The following is a 21,397-nucleotide window of genomic DNA, read 5'->3' on the forward strand; positions in this document are numbered from 1 at the left end:
CTGCTAAATTCTGAATGCAAAAATGTTGCTCAATGATCCTGTTAGGGTCCCAGGAAAATGAGGCCTCTCTAAGGACGTCTCCTGAGGAAGCTGTCAGTCATGTTTCTAACCTTCCGGAACCTTCTCTGAGAAGTTCACATCCTTCTGATAGCTCTAACAGGGGAAGAGCAGGGCAGAAAGAGTCAGTAAATCTCCGTTCAGGACTCATCTGAAGTTTGGCTTCCTGAGAACTGGTGTTTATTTGCCATGGGAGGAAAAGAAAGAAGACATGGAAACAAGAACACAAATTCATTGAAAGAAGGGTATATGGTTTTAAGATGAGGGATACTTGTCCAACACTCCAAACATTTTCTTTGCCCAACCTCCTGCCCATCACTACCTTCCCAAGATCCTTACCATTGAAAAGAAACAGACCCCAGATCAGTTCATATTCTAATTGGTTCAGTGATTAAAAGATGAGGGGACTGTTGTTTGTGTAGTATTTTATTATAAAAGTAATATATGGTCTGTACAGAAGAATTAACAAAGCAAATGAAAAGCACCAATAATTCCATCCCCAGAAACAATCACTTTTAATACATTGGCATATGTTAGTCTATTTCAAGATTTCTGAAATCATCCATGTTTATCTAATTTTTCTCATATAACCTGTAACGTATTTCCATGATGCTGCAATCTCTTAATGAAAGTAACTTACACTGGCTGTGAGAATGTATGATAGAGGAGTCCTGATGATGAGAAGTGCTGAGGCAAGGAATAAGTCAGCGGTCAGTTATCTGAGGCTGTATCATCTGTGAATGTCAGAACAGGGAGCTTCAGGATTCAGAGGAGCTAACTCCGGAAAAGGCATTCTCCTTCTTTAGAACTGCAGTATCCTCTTCTTCTCCCTAAGAGGAGTTCAGGCCAGAAGACACCAGATCCTGGCCTCTCCGATTCACCCCTCAAGTCCCAGGCAAGACCACAAAAACTAAAGGTGTTTCTGGTAATCAGACTCTGTGTCTTCCTCTGCAATGTCCGGGTGCGAGAGGAGTGAATAGGTGACTGTATTCTCAGCCTAGAGAAAGCAGAAAGGAGCAGTGAGGATCCACGGAGAGGTCACAGGAAGGAAGGCCACAGAAGAGGCAGCAGGGGTGAAGGAGGAGGGAGAAGGAAAAGCAGGCGGCTGGATGGCTCACCTCAGTTCTGGCAGCATCAGCTTCAGCATCATTGAGACCAGCTATGGGCAAAAAGAACAGAGATGAGCAGGCGCACTGCTATAGCATGGGGCCTATCCACACTGCTGCGGAGGCCCAAACCAGGCTTGAGGTGAGGACCACTGACCCCAACTCAGCCCTGCAGGCCAAAAACTTCATTCCCAATCCACCCTCAGTATCCCAGACACGGCGCCGCCACCAGCTACATTAGCAAAGGGAGACAGTCATCTGTACTACACCCTTTTCAGAAAATCACTGTTTCCTTCGAAGCCACCAGGCAGCTTTTGGGATTGGAGATACTGGGGAAGAGGTGTGTGTGTGTGTGGGGGGGGGGGGGGGGGTGGTGTTCACTATTAGAGTGAAGTAATTCAGATTTTTGCCAGCCACAGATAGAACCTTTCCAGGTTGGCCACATGTATTGGGTTGGCCAAAAGTTCATTCAGATTCTTCTGGAAGCTGGTACAGAAAAACCTGAAAGAACTTTTTGGCCAGCCCAATAGTATATCTTTGTTGGAGATCTGAAGAATCTCATACTCCCTCATATCGAAAAGAAATAAAGCGTGAGAGTGAGCAAGGGAGGCGTAAGAGATGGAAAGAAGGAAGCAAGCAAGCCAGCCAGTCAGCACTCTCCTTGGTAAAGATCTAAAACACATCCAAATTTCCTCATGTTTTTGCCAACAAACTCACTTTGCCAGTGCAGAAAGCAGCTCAGTATCTGCAAAGCAGCATTCCTCAGGAAGTGGGGAAGGAGTCTGAGACAATACATCTAGTGTCTTCATTCATCTCCAGGACACAACGAGTCCCTGTATGCCATGCTCCAACTTCTGGAACAAACCACGTCCTGAATCCTCCTTCTAATGCATCCCTCTACAATCCCAGCAACCTAGATGAGCCTTTGGGGAAACCATCAGCCCCAGTGCCTTCCTGTGAAATAAACACCTTGTGAAATATATTTATGCCAGTGTAGTGCCTAATCCACTTGTGTTTGGACATTTTTTCCTACGTCGGTTTGGCCCCAGTGCAGACCCAGGTCCATGTCCCCACTCGGCCTGGCCACAGGACCTAGGGGTCTTGCTCAAAGCGCAGGTGGACAGCTGGGCCATTTTGCTCAAGCTCTCAAATCTGTTGGCTCTGCTCTGAGTCACACTCCAGCCATCCGAGGTGGGGTCCTCAAAGGCTTCTTTTTCCTGTTTGTTTCTGCTGTCTGGGAGCCCCCAGAGAAAACTCCAGGTCCCTCCCAGCTCAAGCTACAGTCAGGAAATCGCCTGGAATACTCCTGCTCCTTTAACATATTCCCACTTGGGCCAGGGTTGATGGGCACTGACTCTCAGAATGTCAGACCTGGAAGGCTTAGAGGTCCTCCAGGCCAATCCACTCATTTCCTCCGTGAGGTGATTAAACCCCGAGAGAGGAAACGACACTCAAGATTCCATTTTATGATAGCGACCGAGCTAGTGCCAGGCCCACATTTAACAAACCTATAGGAGTGGGCATTATATCCAGGCTTTGTTGACAGAGGAAAGCCCACTAATGTAGCTAGTACACAGAACTTTCTCGGCCTAAAATCTTCTCTTCATGTTCCACTAAGAGTTGAGCCCTTACCCCATCGCTTACCCCATCTACTCTTACCCCATCGCTGCACAGAGACAGACTGCAGCAAATCTAGACTTTATTCTCTTGCCCTCTTTCTCCTTTCCTCTAGAGTTTTGTCTTTTTAATTCTATTTGCCTTAGTCTTACAACATCTAACTCCCACCCTTTACCAGCTCTTCCGAAACTCCACAGAAAGACCTAAATATCTCTGATGTTCTGCTCTGGAAACACCCCTAGAGTTCTAGCCCCAGAAACTCAGACAAGGCCACTATCTCTCTGTCTAGGATAGGTGTTCATCTTCTCCTCATCTCCAGTGAGGTCCTCTTCAGGCCCAGGAGTTAGGCTCAGAACTGACCAAGAGATTTGAGCCCCTGCCCTCCTCCCACCGCCCCCTCCCTCTCCTGTGCTCACAAGCCACTTCTCGATGCACACAGCAGGGTGTTACTGAGCCCCCAGAGGGGAGCTGCACTCACCTGGCTCCTCAGGGAGGGTCTCTCCCATTTCCCTGTGCTCAGGGGGTCCTGGGAGAGCTAGGAGGGGCACATAGGAGGTTAGTAGGATTACGGGGTAGACCCTAAGTCTTCAGGACCAAGGACCAGAGGCAAGACTGGGTTAGAACCAATACACACCCTTCTCCCACAGACACCCCTCTCCTCCCCACTCCCCAGAGACTACCTTAGCCTGTGAAAGGGCTGGTCTAGAGAGATAGAAGTTGGCTAGGTTAATAGTAGGGACTCATGGGACTGTCAGAAAGGCCACTCCATTGCACCTTTCTTCAGCTTGCTCTGCCTTTTAAAAGCATCTCTTTCTCCCTCTCAGTTTTTCCTCACTGAGTCTCTACATTTACTTATCATCAGCAACTGAGGTCTTGGCTATGAACCAATCTCAAAGTGCTTTGTGAGGTATAAGTAGTAGTATTTTCTCTTTGTCAGCGGCTCTGAGTCTTTCTTCCCTCTTACTTTCTCCGTGTCTGGATAACTTTAGCACTTTCTCTCACCAGTAAGCTAGCTTTACAATGTTAAGAATTGTGATGATCTGCTTACTAGATTTCTACAGCACCTTCCCTTCTCTCTCAGCAATTTTATATTAATATGGGGGGAAGGAGCCTGCTTTCCAAGAGGTGAGGTTCTTCACCTAATGAGTGAAGAGATGTTTATTAATCATCTTGCTGTGTGGCAAGCACTGTGCCAGGTACTGATGGGAAGGGGAAGGAAGCACAGAACAAAGAGTCATGCTTATTGCTCTCCTGTGCCCTTTGGAATACACACTAGTTCTTTAAAGGTAGCGTATGTCAATTCCATGAACTTTCTGCCCTGCTTCACCTTCTTTTTTTCTGCGTCACCATTTATGGCTTCAATGGCATCAACTTGCTTACATCACCCTCCTTACTGTTCCCCTGATCCCCATCCCAGCCCAGTGTTTCTCATTTCCATGTCTTGGCCCCCACGCCTGGAATGCTCATCTACCCTTTGCCTGGTTAACTGCTACCCTCAAACATCACCTCCTCCATAATGTTAACAGCCCATCCTGTATGATGTGAGCTGTGTGCTGGGCACTGTTCTAAGAGCTGCAGGCTCATTCATTCTCATAACCTTATGAGGTAGGTTCTATTTGTGTCCTCATTTTTCAGATTAAGAAACTGAGGCACACAGAAGTTGAATATGATGAGAAAAACAACTGTTTTCCTGAAAGAAAACAACAAGAAAACAACAACAACTTGGTTTCCCTGAGTTGCCACCCAAGAATTTTACAGTATGATAACCCTGCTTACCCCCAGAGTCTGGACATTTAAGATAAGGACTTGAGTTTAGGATTCCCGCCGTTAAGTTCTCACTTTGATTTTCCTGGGGCATCTTTCGAAATAACCACTTAGATGTTAAGCCCACAAATATGTTAGTGTCCTCCACCTCAATCGCTTTATAAATAATAGTTGCTTGATACCCTGTCCTCTCCTGCTCACCCATGACCTGGGGCAAAGGACTGCCAGCCCCTTCTCATTTCTGGGATCTCTAAGTGGCAAATCTTGTGACTCTACTTCCTTTATGAGAATGTATTGAAACTGTATTTTCAATCAAAATGACCCAGGGTTTTCACTTCCCCAATCTAGGAGCTCAGATGCTGAAGGAGCTGCCAACCCCGTGTGGGCGGCTTATGCCTCCTCATTCAGCTGGTCGTGATGTGCATATTCTTAATACACCAGCTCCATCGTCTCGACACAGAGAGTAACTCACCCAATGTTATTCAGCTGGTGAGCTGAGGAGCTTAGGTTTGCACTTAGGCAGTCTGACCCCACCAGCTGAGCTTCAATCACAACGTAACACTACCTCCCTATGAAGTTTTCTCTAACTGGCCCAGCCCATGCTGGGTCATTCAGGTTCTTCTATCCCTGTCACAGCCTATGCATTCTCTAATACTGGTCTCATCCCCTCTAATTACTATTTGTACTATTGTTCTATTTGTACTTCAGTCTTCTCCACAATATTATGGACTCCCTAAGGGCAGAGGCTGAACTTTAACTTGGCATCATCCACAGAGTCTATCACAGTGCTTGACACATAAGCCAATTTGTTCAGGCCTGTTAAATGAATGAATGAATGAATAAAATATGGGACTGCATCTGAATAATAAGGATTCTCTGGCCCAAAGATAAGGGTTCTAGCAATGTTTGGGGTTAGGGCCTCGGCTAAGAAGGAACTGATAACAAGAGGGACAGAGAGGAACCACAAACCTGAAATTGGCTTTCTCCTGAGGCGGAACCAGGCTACTATGGCAGCAACAATAGCCACTGCAGCAAAACAAGCGCCTATAGCCACAACTGTCATCGACGATGAGGGGTCGCTGGAGCTGGACTCTGGAGAAGACAGACCTCAGGACAGGCAGTACCCTCCCTATGCCACTTCACCCTCCCTGCCCTCCTCCAATGCAACACTCACTTCCTACCCCAACCTCACCTGCACAGGAGTTCTGTGACCGGACTTATGCCTCCCCCATACCCTTTTGATTTCTCTGCTAATCAAATGAAGGCACACAGTTGAGTGTATAAGGTGGAGGGAAGGGTTCCTCTTAGCCCTTGGGGATAGCAGGGAGGGTGAATCTGAAGGTTGGAGGGTGAATCTCCAACCCTGGACCCCTAAACTGTTAAGAACATGCTATATCTTTGGGAGTGAATGGACATATCATGAAACATGAGAAAAATTTAGGAAAACTTCAGTTCTTAGGAATGTCCAGGAGCTTTGGGAACTTCTATACCAATGAGAAAGCTCTTTTTCACTGCTGTGCTTGGCATGATGGGCTTATATTTCAAAGTAGAATAAGAGCCTCATCACCTGTCACCTGAGAGCTGAGGGTTCCAAGCTCTGTACAGCATTTAACAAGTTGCCCATACCCCTGCCCTTTGCCCAAGCCCAGGTTTGCTACTATGGCATTTCTCAAATCTCCATTTGAGACCATGTGACTTTATTCCTAACTATCCATCTCTTCTCTCATCCTTTCATCTTGAGAGAGTCCTCACCTTGGACAGTGATGTTCACTGGCTGTGACGAGTGTGGCGTCTTCCCGATAAACGCTGTGCAGTGGTACTTGCCACTGTGACTGAAGTTGGCACGTGGGATAGAGAAGTTGGAACGCTGATAAGAAAATGTCTTGGATTTCCCATCCTGGTAGAACGTGATCTTATTCAGAGGGTGGTTTCTCCAGCTGTGGCACCTCAGCAGAATGGGCTCCCCTTCCTGGAACACGAGGCTGGGGGTCTGGAGCAGCAGCCAGTCTGAAAGACACAAAGGGACCGCAGGACCCAGAAGGTCTTGATTCAGATCTGAGACCCAGACCATCCGGGGGCCAGTATGTGTGGAGGGAAGTTTAAATGTGGAATCGCACACCCCTGGTCTCTAATTCTGGCTCCTTCATGTATGCACCCTGTGATCCTGGGTAAATAATGAATTCTTCTGGGCCTTAGTTTCCTTGTATGCGGAACTAGTCACAATAATACCATTAGCTGTACTATCTACAGTAGTTGCTGGCACACAGTAGGTGTTCAGATAGGCTTGTCTTCTTGTTCCTGTCCTGGGAGATGCCAGCTGCAGCCCTATGTGGCCCACGAGTCCTCTGCAGGAGGATACAGGGGACCCGGGAGTGGAATCCCTTCCCTAAGGGAGGGAGGAAAGGGAGAAGCCAGTCTGAGAGAGGACACAGCATGTGAGGGGGACACAGAAGAGACCCGTGTCTTTGGGGAAAGCCATGGGCATCCAACAAATATTAGCTTACTTAGTGCTTGTTAGTAAACGTGGAATTTCACTTTAGCGGGGACTTTGTCTCAAGCCAGCAGTGACATGGGTGGGCCATTAATTAGCTTGCTGTGTACTTTCCCCCCAGTCATTTTAATCCTTTTGCTGAGGAAATATTTTTAATTTTTTTATAGTTTAAGGAATAGAGGCTTAGGTAGATACTTATAATCCTGACCTCCGCTCATGCCCTCTGTTTTCCTGAAGCTGTAGGACAGAGAAGAGTTGGAATTGGAAAGGAAGGGTAGAAAACAACAGATACATTGGAAGGGAGAAGGGGAATAAAATATATATATATATATAGCCACACATGTGCCAGTCAACACACTTAGTCCCTTCAGCAGATCAGAATGATGCCAACCAAGCCTCTACATTGACTGGTGAGCCTGCCACATATGGGGAAGGAAATGTTCAAAGCAGAGGGAGTGAGTGACAGTGAAGAGAAAACCATGGGCCACAGCTATAGTGAGACAATGCAGAGGGAAGGTGGGGGCACCCGACTTTTGCACTATGTCACACAGGCTAGAAAATCCCATGCCTAATACTGGGGGGCAGTCTTGTGTTCCACTCACTTCCTCCCCAACCACCCTTTTTAGCCCTCTTCTTGAGACACTCAGATCCTAGCTAGGCATTTTATTCTAGGATTAGTTGTGCAATCCTTGGTTTCTAGTCTGCTTCTTTTATAAAGGTTGGATTAAGCTAGATGGGAATGCTGAGAACTGTAGAGATTTTTTTAAATGAAGTAGAATCCAGAGAAAATGTCAAAGCTGCTTCCACGTAGCACCTGCAACCAATTACTTCTCCTCCCTGTCTGGGGAATCCCCTCGACAGAAGGTGTACATCCTTAGAGCAGCACTTTCTTCTCAGCAAAGGCCCCACTGGTGCCAGATTTTAACCTGTACAGTGGAAGCCTCAGCCTTAGGGTGGTTTGTATAAGAGGGCTATCTGAGGTCTCCTTGAGGACAATTCTTTGGTGCAGATCCTGAGGGTAGGGCCCAGTTTCATGTTCATGGCACTCATGAGGTGTTCTTTAAGCCATAAAAGGACATTTCCATCAAACTCCTGGGGAAAAAAACTCCTCTGCAATCTCCTGGAAGCCTTGTAGAGAAGCAACAAATCTATATACCTCTACACTCCAAAGGCTAAGATTACTAGACAGGAACACAGGGTCGATGTCATGAATCCTGGCATAGGCAGAGCCAAATGGAAGTTTCCCAGGTCTCATTCCCCATGCCCAGCTCTCACTGATAAAGGCCCAAGATGTTGGAGAGAGTGCTTTCATCATAACTGAAATTCCCTGAACCCCAGCTAGAGTGCTCTTGACCCCTGCTGCACTTGCCCTGGATGATAGCATGGATGATCTCAGAGGAGCAGAAGCAGGGTCCACACTGGTGAACACAAGATAGTGAGCTTCCTGAAACTCTTTCATTTTTTTCTCTCTTCAGCCAGAACTGGCAGCTACAGTTCACACAGTACCTCTTAGGGCAACTCATGAAGCAGAAAACTCCTGGAGCCATAGAACTCTTCTGCAGGAGTGTACTTCCCACAGCGCTGGAACTTTGGGAGATTTGTCTTCTTTACTGCTGAGTAGACGGGTTGTCCCCTTCACTGGAGCCGCCTGGCTGATTCTTATTCAGCCCTGTCGGGAGGCCAGTCTACAGTGGCTTATCAAACTCTTTCAGTAATGGAGAACTTTGGGAACGTTTCTGCTCAGTCCTGGATACCAAAGTCCTCAGTTATCTGGGTGAGCATGTGGGGCTTCACAGTGCCTTGCCGAGGTTTGAGTCTCCATCTGTCTGGATACCATGGCTAGTGTAGAAGGTGGTATTGATGAGCAGGGGCCTCGGCTGCCAATTCGTCGCTTGGTGAATTAGCATTCCCATTGGTCGCTAGTTCAGCTTCTTCTCCAAGACTGCTCTCCTCGTCCATGGTCTTGGACTCTCTGCTGCCTGAGAACCCTTGGCAGGAGCATTGAACTCAGCGTGGAGACATCATCTCCCTCCTCCTTGCATTGGACAGCCGATGTCTGGGGTTGTCCAGTCAGTGCAGAGACTGCACGAGGAGAACAGCGGGGCCCTGTGTTGTGGTGGCTGAGGGGCAGTGAGGCTCGCGGGTGCTGCTGCTGCTGGGCCAACTGGAGGTGCACAGCTGGGTAGACGGGTACTGGGTCTGACCGTGCTGGAGCTGCAGCCAGTGGTTGAGAATAATCTGCGATCGGATAACCACTTGTTTCTTCAAGAGCTGGATCTGTTGCTGTTTCTAAATCAGTGAATGGGGCTTGATGGGAGTGACCGAGCTCAGAAGGGTCTGGCTGGGAGCAGGTGTGGCTGTCCGTGTCAGGTTCGTGCCCTGCTGACCACTCCCATCTGCTTCTGCCTTCCTGGCCACTGCACTTTCTGCCTCTGGCTGACATTCCGGCTTAGTCACTGCCTGGATGTAGGCAACGGCTCCACATCTCCTGTGCCTTTCCTCGGGCAGCTCCTGCCACCACCTATTCCTCACGAGGGCGACTCATCCAAAGGCCCAGGTGCGTGCCCACCTCTTCCTGGACCCATGAGCCTGTCCAGCCTCCACCAGCTGGACTAAGGTTAACAAACTGACCTGAAGTTCTAGAGGGAGTCTGAGCCACAGCTAGAGCCTGGCAAAAGGCCTGGGGTAGGCCAAAAAAGAGGCATTAAAAAGCAAAAGCTTTGCTGTCAAAGATCCATACAGTCAAAGCAATGGTTTTTCCAGTAGTCACATATGGATGTGAGAGTCGGACCATAAAGAAGACTGAGCACCGAAGAACGGATGCTTTCGAATCGCGGTGCTGGAGAAGACTTTTGAGAGTCCCTTGGACAGCAAAGAGATCAAACCAGTCAATCCTAAAGGAAATCAATTCATTGGAAGGACTGATGCTGAAGCTCCAGTACTTTGGTCACCTGATGAGAAGAGCCAACTCATTGGAAAAGACTCCAATGCTGGGAAAGATTGAAGGCAAGAAAAGGGGATGACAGAAAATAAGATGGTTGGATGGCATCACTGATTCGATGGACATGAGTGGGAGAAACTCCAGGAGATAGTAGAGGACAGGGAAGCCTGGTGTGCTGCAGTCCATGGGGTCACAAAGAATCAGACATGACCCAGTGACAGAACAGCAACAAAATGGGGAATAGCATTCTGAGTGGAGCCTTGGGCTGAGACCTGTTGTTCCTCATTGCCAAGTTCTGTACTCAACTGTATCGGCATGGACTCCAGGAGCCTGAGCAGATGGTACCTCCTGCTGGACTACAGCCACTAACAGGCAACAGGATGAGTTGAAAAGTAAAGGCACATTCTGGACCAGGGTCTGCTTTACCTAGGATTGGTTTCCCAGCTGCGGTCTTGGATACACCTAGGCCTGGGATAGGTAGAGGGAGAAGGATGTCGTGCTCCCCAGTAGCAAAGATTGGGTCAAAGTTGTAACACCAAAAGAGTTCATTCTGGGATTGGCTGGTGAATGGGGAGGCTGCTGCCATGGCCTGACTGACTGGGGCCTGGGTGGTGCTCAGCTGCTGCTTCTTGCTGGCATTTGAGGTGCTGGTCTGCTGCCTGGCAGCAGTTGTGGCCAGCTGGACCACAGCCAGGCCATGCAGCTGGGCCTGCTGAGCTGCCGCTGGACACAAATTGGTGTAAATACTGAGGCCCACGGAGCTGCCCCAGCAGTGTCTGCAGAGCCTGCCCTGACTTTCGTTTATAGCATGCCTTGCCTTCTGTTGGCACTAGTCTCCATGGTAGTGGTCCAAGGTCCCCCGGGCTGGTGTTGGGCTCGAGCACTTCATATCTAGCTCTGCGCCTAGGTCCCCCAGGGTGGCCCACCTCATGTGCCAGTTGTTCTGTCATCAGTCACAGTGGTGGGGGGTGTCTCACAGAGTCCTGAGGAGAGGAAGCCCCTCCGCCCCACCCCTTCCTGGAGGGGCAGGGCACAGGGCTAGGGCCCTGCCAGGCCACTGAGGCTTCCCTCCATGACTGTCCTTTCCTGCTAAGCCCAGAGGGTAAAGATGGCAGGAGTGGGACTGAGGCCCACCTGGCCTATTAGATACTTATGAGGAAAATTGGGGTATTCAGTGAGGGAAGGGGACTAAATGAACAGTAACAATGATAGTATTTATCATAATCACATTGCAGCTTTTTTTTTTTTAATGGAGAAACTATGTCTTGCCAAGAGCTTTGGAAAATCATTGATTTGTTCAACAAACATTTATTAAGCCCTGCCCTGTGCCTGTGGCTGGAAATATAAGGAGATTAAGACACAGTCTCACCTCAGTTGCACAGAGAGAGGGCAGGGATTAGGGAAATGCTGATTCTCACCAGAATCTCGTGTGGGAGGCAGTGGTATCTCCATTAGCAGGTGATGAAACTGAGGCTCAAAGGTAAATGAAATCATGTTTACACAGCTAGTAATTCCCAGGGCTAGGATTCAGTTGTGCTGTGTCTGTACATTTGACTCTGCCATAAAAATGGGAAGATTTCTATGAATTAGAGATTTTCTTCTGCTTCTCTCACACCCAGATGCCTATTGGTGAACTTGTCATCTTCTTGCTCAATCAGTACCAAGATAAAGGAGCCCAGCATATTCTGAGAAATCTCTTAGGAACTTCCACCTCACCACTCACACTAAGCCAAGGAGGTGGGTTGAAAAGGGAAATGGGTGGGCCAAAACCACTTCAAACAACTCACAGCCATGCTTTCCAGTAAGCAGGCAACTGCCCTTTCCTAAAAACCTCTGCCATGTAAGCAGATTCCATCTCCCCTTGTTCTCCCAGACCCTCCAGGGCCTTCCTCCACTGACCGGAAATCACATCCAGATGCACAGGGTCGCTGAGGCTGGTCTGCTCCCTCTGGCACCTGTAGGATCCACTGTCATTGCTGCCGGCCTGAAAGCTGTAGCTGGGCTGGTTCTGGGTGTGGATGGAGCTCCCGTTATGGAACCACATGGTGAGGTTGCCTTCATAGAAGCTGGTCCCCTGGCACATCAGCGTCACACGATCCTCCCTGAGCACATTGATCCACGCAGGCTGGATGCTCACCACAGCTTTTGGGAGATCTGCTGAGGGGCAGAGAGAGGAGGCAGCGTGAGGAAAAGGGACCCCAAGGGCCTAAGCAGACCGCAATTCTCAGATGATGGAAAACTGTGGCCATGCTGGGGAGATCAAGAGAAGAACCCAACCCAGAACAGTTCTGCAACTGAAGGCAATTCCTCCAACTCATGTGGCCACACAGGGGCCCCCAGGAACCCAGATTCTCTCAGGGAGCTTGGCTCCTCCTCAGAGGAGAAGGTGTGGGGTAGGGAAATGGGAGAGGGGGCAAGCAAACAGTCTAGAAACACATACACACCTCACCCAAGGAGCTCTACCCAGTTTCTTCTCTCTGTCTCTATTTCTTTTTCTCTCTCAAACTCACACTCACAGACATGCACACACACACACTACGCATACATCCTTTGGGGAATCACTCCCCCACCCTCATAAACTGAGGCATTTGGACACTAGTGGATAAACTGTCTTCCCAGCTGGATGAAGACAAGGGGGCCATCTGGTGGAGGTGCCAGGCTGAGAGTCAGAGGTCACATTTCTCGTCTGACCTGTTTCATTCTTTGTCCTTTAGAATAGACCTGTCCTGACACCCAAGAACAGAGGAGTCTCTATGGCCTCAGAAGAATAAGAAAGAGTGAGACAGACTGGAAGACCAGTCTAGGGAGCCCTGGATTCAGTGACCAGGGAGAGCCCCACCCCCTACCAGTCCTGGGTGGTGGAGAGGTTAGTGGTGCTGAGAAAGCAGTGCCCAGCAGTGTTCACCCCACCCAGCTGCAACCAGTAATACCGCCTCTTAGTTCTCTCCAGGGTAACAGGCCCTGAAGACTTCAGATATATGCAAAGTAGATGATTTATCGACCCATGGGGATAACCTAAGCAGATCATGTGCTTCTGGATGCGGCTGAAACTAAAATGTCCTGGGCTTATGGTTTAGTTTGGGGAGAAGAAGGCAACTGAGACAGAGGACAGTTATTTTCTGTGACAGAATCTGTGAGGTCTCATCATAACAGAAGCAGGAGGGCCGAGGCATCTGTGTCCCTTGGCTGCCCACCCCTGGTGGCTTCAGTGGGAGGATGGGAAGCAGGAAGGAGAAGGGTGCAGGGCTCCTTGTGGGTGCAATTCCTCTTTCCTGGCTCTACCTTGGTCCTGGGTTGCTGGTGCATCCAGAGTTCCTCCAGACAGGGTGCAGGGAGCAGAGAGAAAGGGTGGCTGGGGGACAGAGGGGATGTGGGGGAGCACTTACCAGGTTTCGCAGCAACAGGAGCTGTGAGAGAGAAAGCAAAGATCAGCCTGGTGTTTGCATATGATGATTCATCATTACAAATAGTCATCATTCCCAGGTCAGATTCCCTTCACCTGCACAAAGATTCCCCTCTCTGCATTATTCCCTTTCTCTTCTGCATCACCCATTTCTCCTTCTCAGCTGGGTCTTTCCTACCAACATAAATATGCTCCAGGATGTTTCATTAAAAGGATAAAAATTTCACTTGACCCTGCATAGAATTCCAAAATTGTTTCTCTGCTCCCTTTCCCAACCTGATTTCTCAGTTCTTTTTCTACATTGGCTATCTTCATTTCTTCTCTTTCCAATCACTGAACCTCACTAGTCCACCAAAACTTTTCTTGTCAAAATAACCAGTGACCTCAATGACAAATTAAATGGATATGTTCTATTTCTCTCTCAGATTCCCCCTGTGTAAGTGTATATCTTTACCATCTACCTAGATATTCATGACGGAAAACTGAAAATCTTCTTTTATTCCTCTCCCTCCCAAACCATCTACCTTTGCACCAGTAAATTCTTGTTCATCCTGCTTCCAATTAGTCCTTAAGTGCATTGACTCTAGTCCACGTCCAAACTACTTTAGGCTACTATCAGCTTTCTTCCATCTCCTAACTTAGCTTTTCCCTTCTTCTGTTCCCCCTGCACTTCATTCCCCACAGAGAAGCTTGAATCATTTTTAAACTAACAAATCAGATATCAGCCCCCTGCTTACAAGCCTTCTAGGTTCCTCCTTTGCTCTTAAAATAAAATGTAAATATTTACAAGGCCACACCTGATATGGTCCTTGCTCACCTCTCCAGCTTCATCTCGTGCTCTACTTTGCCAATTCACTGAATTCCAATAATACCAGCCCTCTTTAAATTCTTCAGACTTGGAGCTTTTCTGTATGCTGAACTCTCTGAACCCACTTCCTTTGTATCTTCAAATGGCTTAATTCTTATCTTGCTTCAGGTTCTAGCCTAAAAGTCACTTCCTCAGAAAATTCTTTCCATATCATCCTGTTAACACAGGCTATTCTCTCATCTCCCCACAACAACTGTTCTTATCAGAGTATCCTGTTTACAGCTTCATAGCCACTTCCCAATGTGCTTTTTTATTTATTGTTTGTGTCCCTCAGTAGAATGTAAGCTCAAAGAGGGCAATAGCCATGTTAATTTTATTTACCAATACTCTGAAAATCATTGAGTGTTACCTAGGTGAGAGATAAGGGAAACCAAAGTTGTGATGACATAAAAAGTGAAGATGAGGACATGGGCATGAGAGAAATTTAATAGGCAGCAAGAAAGTGGCACTGGATGAGGTATGGGGGTTTGTAAATGGGTGACCAGGAAAATAGTTAATTGTGCCCACACAAATAGAAATGTTAGGAGGAGAAGAACATTTGTGAGGGGAAGATGATAGTTGGAGTTTGAATGTGTTTTGTTTCTGAGCTGACAAATCAGTTTGCAGGTTTCCAACCGGGAAAGTGGAAATATAAAATTGTATCTGACACAGCAAGAAAGATAGGTTTGGAAGTTATTGACATAGAAGTTAGCTAAAAACCAGAGTGTGCAGAAGTGACAAGGGACAGTACAGGAAATGGGTAAAGAAGTAGGACTGAGAGGAGGAGGAGAAAAACAAGTAAGAGATGAGAAAAGTAGAGAGAAGTCATCTTCCACTTATTCACTAAGCAAATACTAGTGAATATTAAATGTGTTCACAGTCTGTATCGTCACTTTAAGGGAGACAAAAGGCTGTCTCTCCCGTTCACTGATAAATCCCCAGGTCCTAGAACCGAGTCTGCACATAGCATTTATTTCATGTGTAAACAAGGTAGTTTGTGGAGTCTTTGGAAAGCAGAGAGTACTTGTACACACTGCCTGGCTCTAGAGGAAAATCTCCCTGAAAGAGTAGGATTGAGCTTTTTTTTTTTTTTTTTTTTTTTTATTATTTTTTTCCAGTGGGTTTTGTCATACACTGATCTGAATCACCATGGATGTTATTAAGTAGGCAGTGCAGCAGCACTGAAGGCGTTCGTGAAGCATAGTGGCTCACCCACAGCTATAGTTGAAGAAGCCCTGGCTTCAGTGTGTATCGGGGATTCAGAGAAGAGGAGACGGGCGCAGTCAAGACTAGACCAGAATGTGTTGTAAAAGATGAGTTACAGAGCAGTGGAGACCTAAATCCTTGGTGACACCAAAAAGGCAGGTGGACAAAAACGCCAGAAGTCTCTCCCAGGAATCTTGCCTAGGCCTCACATGGATATCACCGTGGCAGGGGCAGGGAAGTCTGCGCCTCTCCAGGCCTGAGCTCCTTCGTGTGAAAAAGTAAGGAAGTTCAGTGTGCTCCTTTTTCATACTAGTCTACTTCATTCCATTTCACCTTGCTCATGGGGGAATACTCTGCCTTCCTCATCTCCACCTCTTGTCCCAGTATCACCCAGCACCAAGGGCCAGGGCTCCCAGCACTGACCAGATTTTACTACCCATCATAGCATGTAACTTGGGAAATGGCTGGTTGCATGTCTTCCTTTGGGGCCATCCTGAGGTGGATTTGATGGTCATACTCCAGAAATTGAATTTGTGGGGATATTCCTGGTGATAAGGCTCCTCCACTTGGCCTTCCCTAGACTCTTTCTCCCACCAGCATTATCAGTCCATGGTCCCTAGCCCAGGGCTGAGAACATGGCCAGAAAGTAGCTCTCAATCACAGCCTAAGATCCTCTCCTTCTCTTTAATCAGTGATAGGATACACCTCCTTGTCTGCACAGTGAAAACAGACATGCGTGATGTCTCTGGTCTCACAAGTGATGATTCTAGAATTGCCTGGCTTATGTATTCTCTGGTCCCTATTCCCTGGACAACCGGGACCCTCTTGTGCTTTTTCCCAGGTGGATCTCCTTTCGCATAAAGAGAACAGGCTTCTTCTGTCTGAAGTGGTTTCAGGGGCACAAAGAACAGCCACTGCCCCCCACCACAATGTGTTTTATTGCTTCCCCGCATCTCCATGGTATCACTGACTCAATAGACATGAGTTTGAACAAACTCCAGGAGATGGTGAAGGTCAGGGCAGCCTGGCATGCTGCAGTCCATGGGGTCACAAAGAATCGGACACGACTTAGCAACTGAACAACAACATCTCCTATTTGCCTAAGACATCATCAGCCCTCTGGCCTAAGATTTGGTCCCAGTGAAACATACATTTCTAAGGAAGATAAACACCTTGGCCATCGTTAGTCCTTCAGGTTTGGCTCACTGGACTTTCCTCAGAGCTGGTTCTGCATGGTAGATGGTAGATTACCAGGGACCTTGGTGCCCAGTGACTTTGGGCAAAACACGTAAAAAAAAAAAAAACCCTACTTTTGCCAATTTCATAATTTCCCAAGGTCAGCAAGGTTGTCAGAATGTGATTTTCATCAGCCTGGCTTCACCCTCCTGACTTTCTTGATGTGCTGCCCACTGCAGCCCTCATCCTTGCCCCAGCCCAGCCCCAACCCAGGTGGCAGCAGCTGACTTAGAAAAGCACACCTGCCCATGGTCCTGCTCTGCTGTCCCTGCTGGGACCCCGACTCACCCAGGAAGAGCAGAGCTGTCCACAGTAGCATGTGGCCCCAAGGATGCCAGGGCATGCAGTGAGCTCGGTTCCTCCTGGCAGCAGGGAAGGCTAGGAATGAGGGGATCCCCATCACCTCCTGGAGTGAGCAGGTTGCTCTGACAGCCCAGCACGGCAGACACTGGCTTCTCTCGAGGCTTGATAGATTCCACCCAGAGGGCAAATTCTGGAGTCCAAAAGAGGAAGTGAAAAGAAGTGTTGTTTTATCATTGGCTCCTCCCCTTCCACCCTCTTTCATCTAGAGAGTTCCCTCCCAGAAGATTCAGGGCTTCCCAGAATGAATCTGGCTCAGTCCCACTCCAAATTCACGGAAAATGTAGGAACTGGGAAACAAATTCTCCTCCTTCTCTGGGGCTACAGCTGGGCTCAGCCCCAGGAAGGAAGAGGGGAATGGTCACCCCTACTCAGCTCAGAACTCCCTGTCTGTCTCTGTCTCTCTGGAAAAGGCAATGAACGAGAGTGTGCCAGGGGACTCCCCGTGCTTCTAGATCCATTTAGAGGTGCAGACACTGGCATCAGACTCCTCCTGAGACTGAGCAGAGAGGCTTGAGGCCACCTTTCCCCATCATTTGATTGCCTTCATTATCATAATCCAGATTCCATTTTGGATTGTGGAACAAGGACAGAGAAATGTGTCAGGGTGGCAATCATACCTGTCTTTTATCACCCCTTGTCTTTCATTCTTTTTAAAAAAATATTTAGTCATTTATTTATTTGACCACCCCGGGTCTTAGTTGCAGCATGTGGGATCTTTAGTTGTGGCATGCAGACTCTTAGTTGTGGTATGTGGGATCTAGTTCCCTGACCATGGATGGAACGCTAGGGCCCCTGCATTGAGAGTGTGGAGTCTTAGCCGCTAGACCACAAGGGAAGTCCCTGTCATTCATTCTTGCACTCATCCCTCCAACAAATATCTTTCGAGGAGCAACTCGTGCCCTGGTTCTTCTCACCCTCATTCCCATCACTGTTCCCATCACTATGGCATGGTGAAAGAGCAGGACTTTGGAGCCATATTGGTCTAATTTTGAATGACAGATGGCTTCTCAGAACTACAGATTCCTCATCTGTATAAATGAAGATTAACTTGTCTATCCTTCAAGCAGAATTTCTCAGCCTCAGTGTTATTGACATTTGGGGCCAAATAATTCTCGATGTTAGGACCTGTCTCATACATTGTAGAGTGTTTAGCAGTATCCCTGACCTCTCCCCACCAGATGCCAGGGGCAACCCCTAATTGTGAAAATAGAAATGTCTCTAGACATTGGCAAATCTACTCTTGGGGGCAACCTTGTTGCTGACTAAGAATCACGGTGGTCACAGTTTTTGAAAATTAAAAGAGACTTTGTGTGCTAGCACAGGCCCTGGTGCATTGTGGGTATCCAGTCAATGCTAGTTTCCCTTTTCTGCTTTCTGTCATCATCCTCATCACCATTTGTTCACCCTCAGCATCCCCAGAACATGAGATGCTCTGGGATCTCTCTCAGGACCCTCTGCTGGGGCCTCTCTCCCAAATGCTGTCTCAGGAAACGAGCTGTAATATTCAAGGAAATGATATTGTAAAATCTGTTCTTACACTCTGTAGTCTTCAGAAGCCTCAGCAACCCCCCTCCCCCAACCCCGCGTTGGACAAGGCTTTACTACTGGCCCCATTCTACCCCATCTCCCACTCCCAATCTACCTCCAGCCCTTGTCTGATTTTTAGGTGAAAAAGTTTCTTTAACCAATGTCAAGACTCCAGTGAGCTGTTATCAACACTTTAAAAGTTAATTTATATAATGTGACCCACAAATTGGAGCCACCCCAGTAGAGCAGCCCACATCATAAATCTAAGCTTAGGTAAGCCTGAACTTACAGGAAACACATGTCCAGGAACTTAACATACACCAATCACTGTCTTCCAACTCAGCTTTAGTGACTTTACCTTACTCTAAAAGTCAGGATCTTCTGGTCTTGTAAATAAACTCCCAACCTCCTAGCCACTGAGGCCCTGTTTCCACATGGCCTCTTGTAAAGCTCTGTAAAACCTGACCTTGCCCAAATCCCTTGGGAAGAGTTCTGCTTATGAGGAACTGTACTACCTCAATCCATGGCTTGCTTTCCCCTGAATAAAGGATATCAGTCTTGTAACTAAATCACTTTAGCTTTGTCATTGGACAGGTAGGGTATATCTCATTTTATTGTGCTAACTTTATTGAGCTTTGCAAATTCATTTTTCACAAATTGAAGACTTGTGGCAACCTTCGCTGAATAAGTCTATTAGTACCGTTCTTTTTTTCAACTGCATTTGGCACACTTGGTGTCCCTGTGTCATATTTTGGTAATTCTCACAATAGTTCAAACCTTTTCATTATTATTATGTGTTATGGTGATCTGTGATCAGTGATCTTTGATGTTCCTATTGAAACTGTTTTGGAACTTTTAGCAATAGGGTCATAAATTAAGGTGTGTACATTGTTTTATAGACATGATGCTATTGCATACTTTATAGACTATGGTATAGTGTAAACATAACTTTCATATGCACTGGGAAACCAAAAAAATTGTGTGACTCATTCAATTGCAATATTGGCTCTACTGCAGGGGTTTGGAGCCAAACCCGCTATCTCTGAGGTATAACCAGTAATGTCAATGAAGTGTAGTATAAGAACAGCTACTGAGGTTCTGTGGTTGGCTCTGAGATGAAAGTGAAGGTTCCTGCTGAGCCACTTTATTTTGCTGCCTCTTCAACTGCTCTTCAGCATCTCCGGTAAATTTCTGTTAAATCAAGCTCCACCTGTTTGCCATTTGGAGATCAAGTTTGTTTGTTCTAACCCTTTTACGTGGACATTTGGGGTGTGAGCAACTCCAGATATTTCGTGGTGAGACCTACTAGGCCACAACATTTGAGTTTATGCCCAATCTCAGCTACAATGCAAGCATCTACAGGAAGGACAAAAAGATCTCAGGAACATGCTCTGGCAGTCAGAAACAGTAAGTCAGGTTGAACTAAGGAGGATCATTTAAACAAAGGAAAATAATAAGAGCCCCTTATGCAAAAGACTGGAAAAGGGAATGGCAACCCACTCCAGTGTTCTTGCCTAAGAAATCCCATAGACAGAGAGTCTTGGCAGGCTACAGTCCATCAGGTTGCAAAGAGTCAGACATGATTGACTGACTAACACACACACACACACAATACAAAAGAAAGATGATGGCAGCCATCAGGAAACTCAGAAAGCTTGCAGTGAGCCCACAGAACAAACTGCTGAGGGACTTGGGAAATGGAATTAAGACTATAAATTTGGACTATTTTGACCAAAAGCACATCAAAATCTAAGTAGGCACAAGACAAACTCTTGAAAGCCATCAGAGCATCTGCCACTATAAAGACATATGGGAATCTTAGAAACCAAAGCAGCAAAATTGGTGGTCACAGACTACACATTTAAAAGCTGTTAGAGTGATTACCACCTCTGTCTCAGACTCCTGGACTAGGATAAGTTGGTCAAGGAATGGGTTAGCCTGACAGTACTTCATGTGCCAACCTCACAAAAATTTCCTAATAACCAGGTACACCGTTGAATACCATATAATCCCCAACCTGGAGGCACATCCCTGTTAGGCATTAACTTGGCTCTGAAGAAGGCTTTCTTATCTCTCCTTGCTATTCTTTAGAACTCTTCATTCAGATGGGTATATCTTTCCTTTTCTCCTTTGCCTTTCGCTTCTCTTCTTTTCACAGCTATTTGTAAGGCCTCTTCAGACAAGCATTTTGCCTTTTTGCATTTCTTTTTCTTGGGAATGGTCTTGATCACTGCCTCGTGTACAATGTCACAAATCTCCGTCCATAGGTCTTCAGGCACTCTATCAGACCTAATCCCTTGAATCTATTTGTCACTTCCACTGCGTGAAGAGCTGACTCATTTGAAAAGACCCTGATGCTGGGAAAGATTGAAGGCAGGAGGAGAAGGGGATGACAGAGGATGAGATGGTTGGATGGCATCACTGACTCAATGGACATGAGTTTGGGTAAATTCTGGGAGTTGGTGATGGACAGGGAGGTTGGGTGTGCTGTGGTCCCTGAGGTCGCAAAGAATCAGACATGACTGAGTGACTGAACTGAACTGAACTGAACTGTATATAATCGTAGGGATTTGATTTAGATCATACCTGAATGGTCTGGTGGTTTTCCCTACTTTCTTCAATTTATGTCTGAATTTGGCAATAACGAGTTCATAATCTGAGCCATAGCCTGCTCCCGGTCCTGTTTTTGCTGACTGTATAGAGCTTCTCCATCTTTGGCTGCAAAGAATATAATCAATGTGATTTCAGTATTGACCATCAGGTGATGTCCATGTGTAGAGTCTTCTCTTGTGTTGTTGGAAGAGGGTGTTTGCTATGACCAGTGCATTCTCTTGGCAAA

The 21,397-nt window shown here is 47.0% G+C and overlaps 1 protein-coding gene and 1 pseudogene across 9 annotated transcripts; both read right to left on the reverse strand.

The window, feature by feature from the left end:
• Window positions 1-465: 465 nt before the first annotated feature.
• On the reverse strand, window positions 466-17,178 carry LOC133040501 (low affinity immunoglobulin gamma Fc region receptor II). 9 transcript variants are annotated; one of them, XR_009688978.1, is made up of 9 exons: window positions 16,957-17,178; window positions 13,363-13,383; window positions 11,876-12,133; window positions 6,297-6,551; window positions 5,514-5,636; window positions 3,259-3,315; window positions 1,881-2,014; window positions 1,176-1,216; window positions 962-1,054 (listed from the first exon to the last, which is right to left on the reverse strand). XR_009688978.1 is itself a non-coding variant. In XM_061120265.1 (8 exons), exons 1-8 carry the CDS (start codon window positions 17,066-17,068, stop codon window positions 968-970), a joined length of 951 nt encoding a protein of 316 aa, XP_060976248.1. In that variant the 5' UTR covers window positions 17,069-17,178; the 3' UTR covers window positions 466-967. The 9 variants fall into 9 exon arrangements, 6 of the variants coding, with proteins under 6 accessions (XP_060976248.1, XP_060976247.1, XP_060976250.1 ...); XM_061120265.1 differs by lacking the exon at window positions 1,881-2,014 and having other exon boundaries at window positions 466-1,054; window positions 11,876-12,130; XM_061120264.1 differs by lacking the exon at window positions 1,881-2,014 and having other exon boundaries at window positions 466-1,054; window positions 16,957-17,177.
• LOC133041090 (polyhomeotic-like protein 1) lies at window positions 7,984-11,470 on the reverse strand (annotated as a pseudogene).
• Window positions 17,179-21,397: the final 4,219 nt, after the last annotated feature.

Source organism: Dama dama, chromosome 20, assembly GCF_033118175.1.
Source record: "Dama dama isolate Ldn47 chromosome 20, ASM3311817v1, whole genome shotgun sequence".
NCBI lineage: Eukaryota > Metazoa > Chordata > Mammalia > Artiodactyla > Cervidae > Dama > Dama dama.

Coding starts and splice junctions, on each gene's coding strand:
- LOC133040501 (XM_061120264.1), bottom strand. CDS start 17,068: ATGGGGATCCCCTCATTCCTAGCCTTCCCTGCTGCCAGGAGGAACCGA. Junction 13,384..16,956: donor GACAGCTCTGCTCTTCCTGG/GTGAGTCGGGGT, acceptor TCTCTCTCACAG/CTCCTGTTGCTGCGAAACCT. Junction 1,217..3,258: donor GACCCTCCCTGAGGAGCCAG/GTGAGTGCAGCT, acceptor TTTTGCCCATAG/CTGGTCTCAATGATGCTGAA.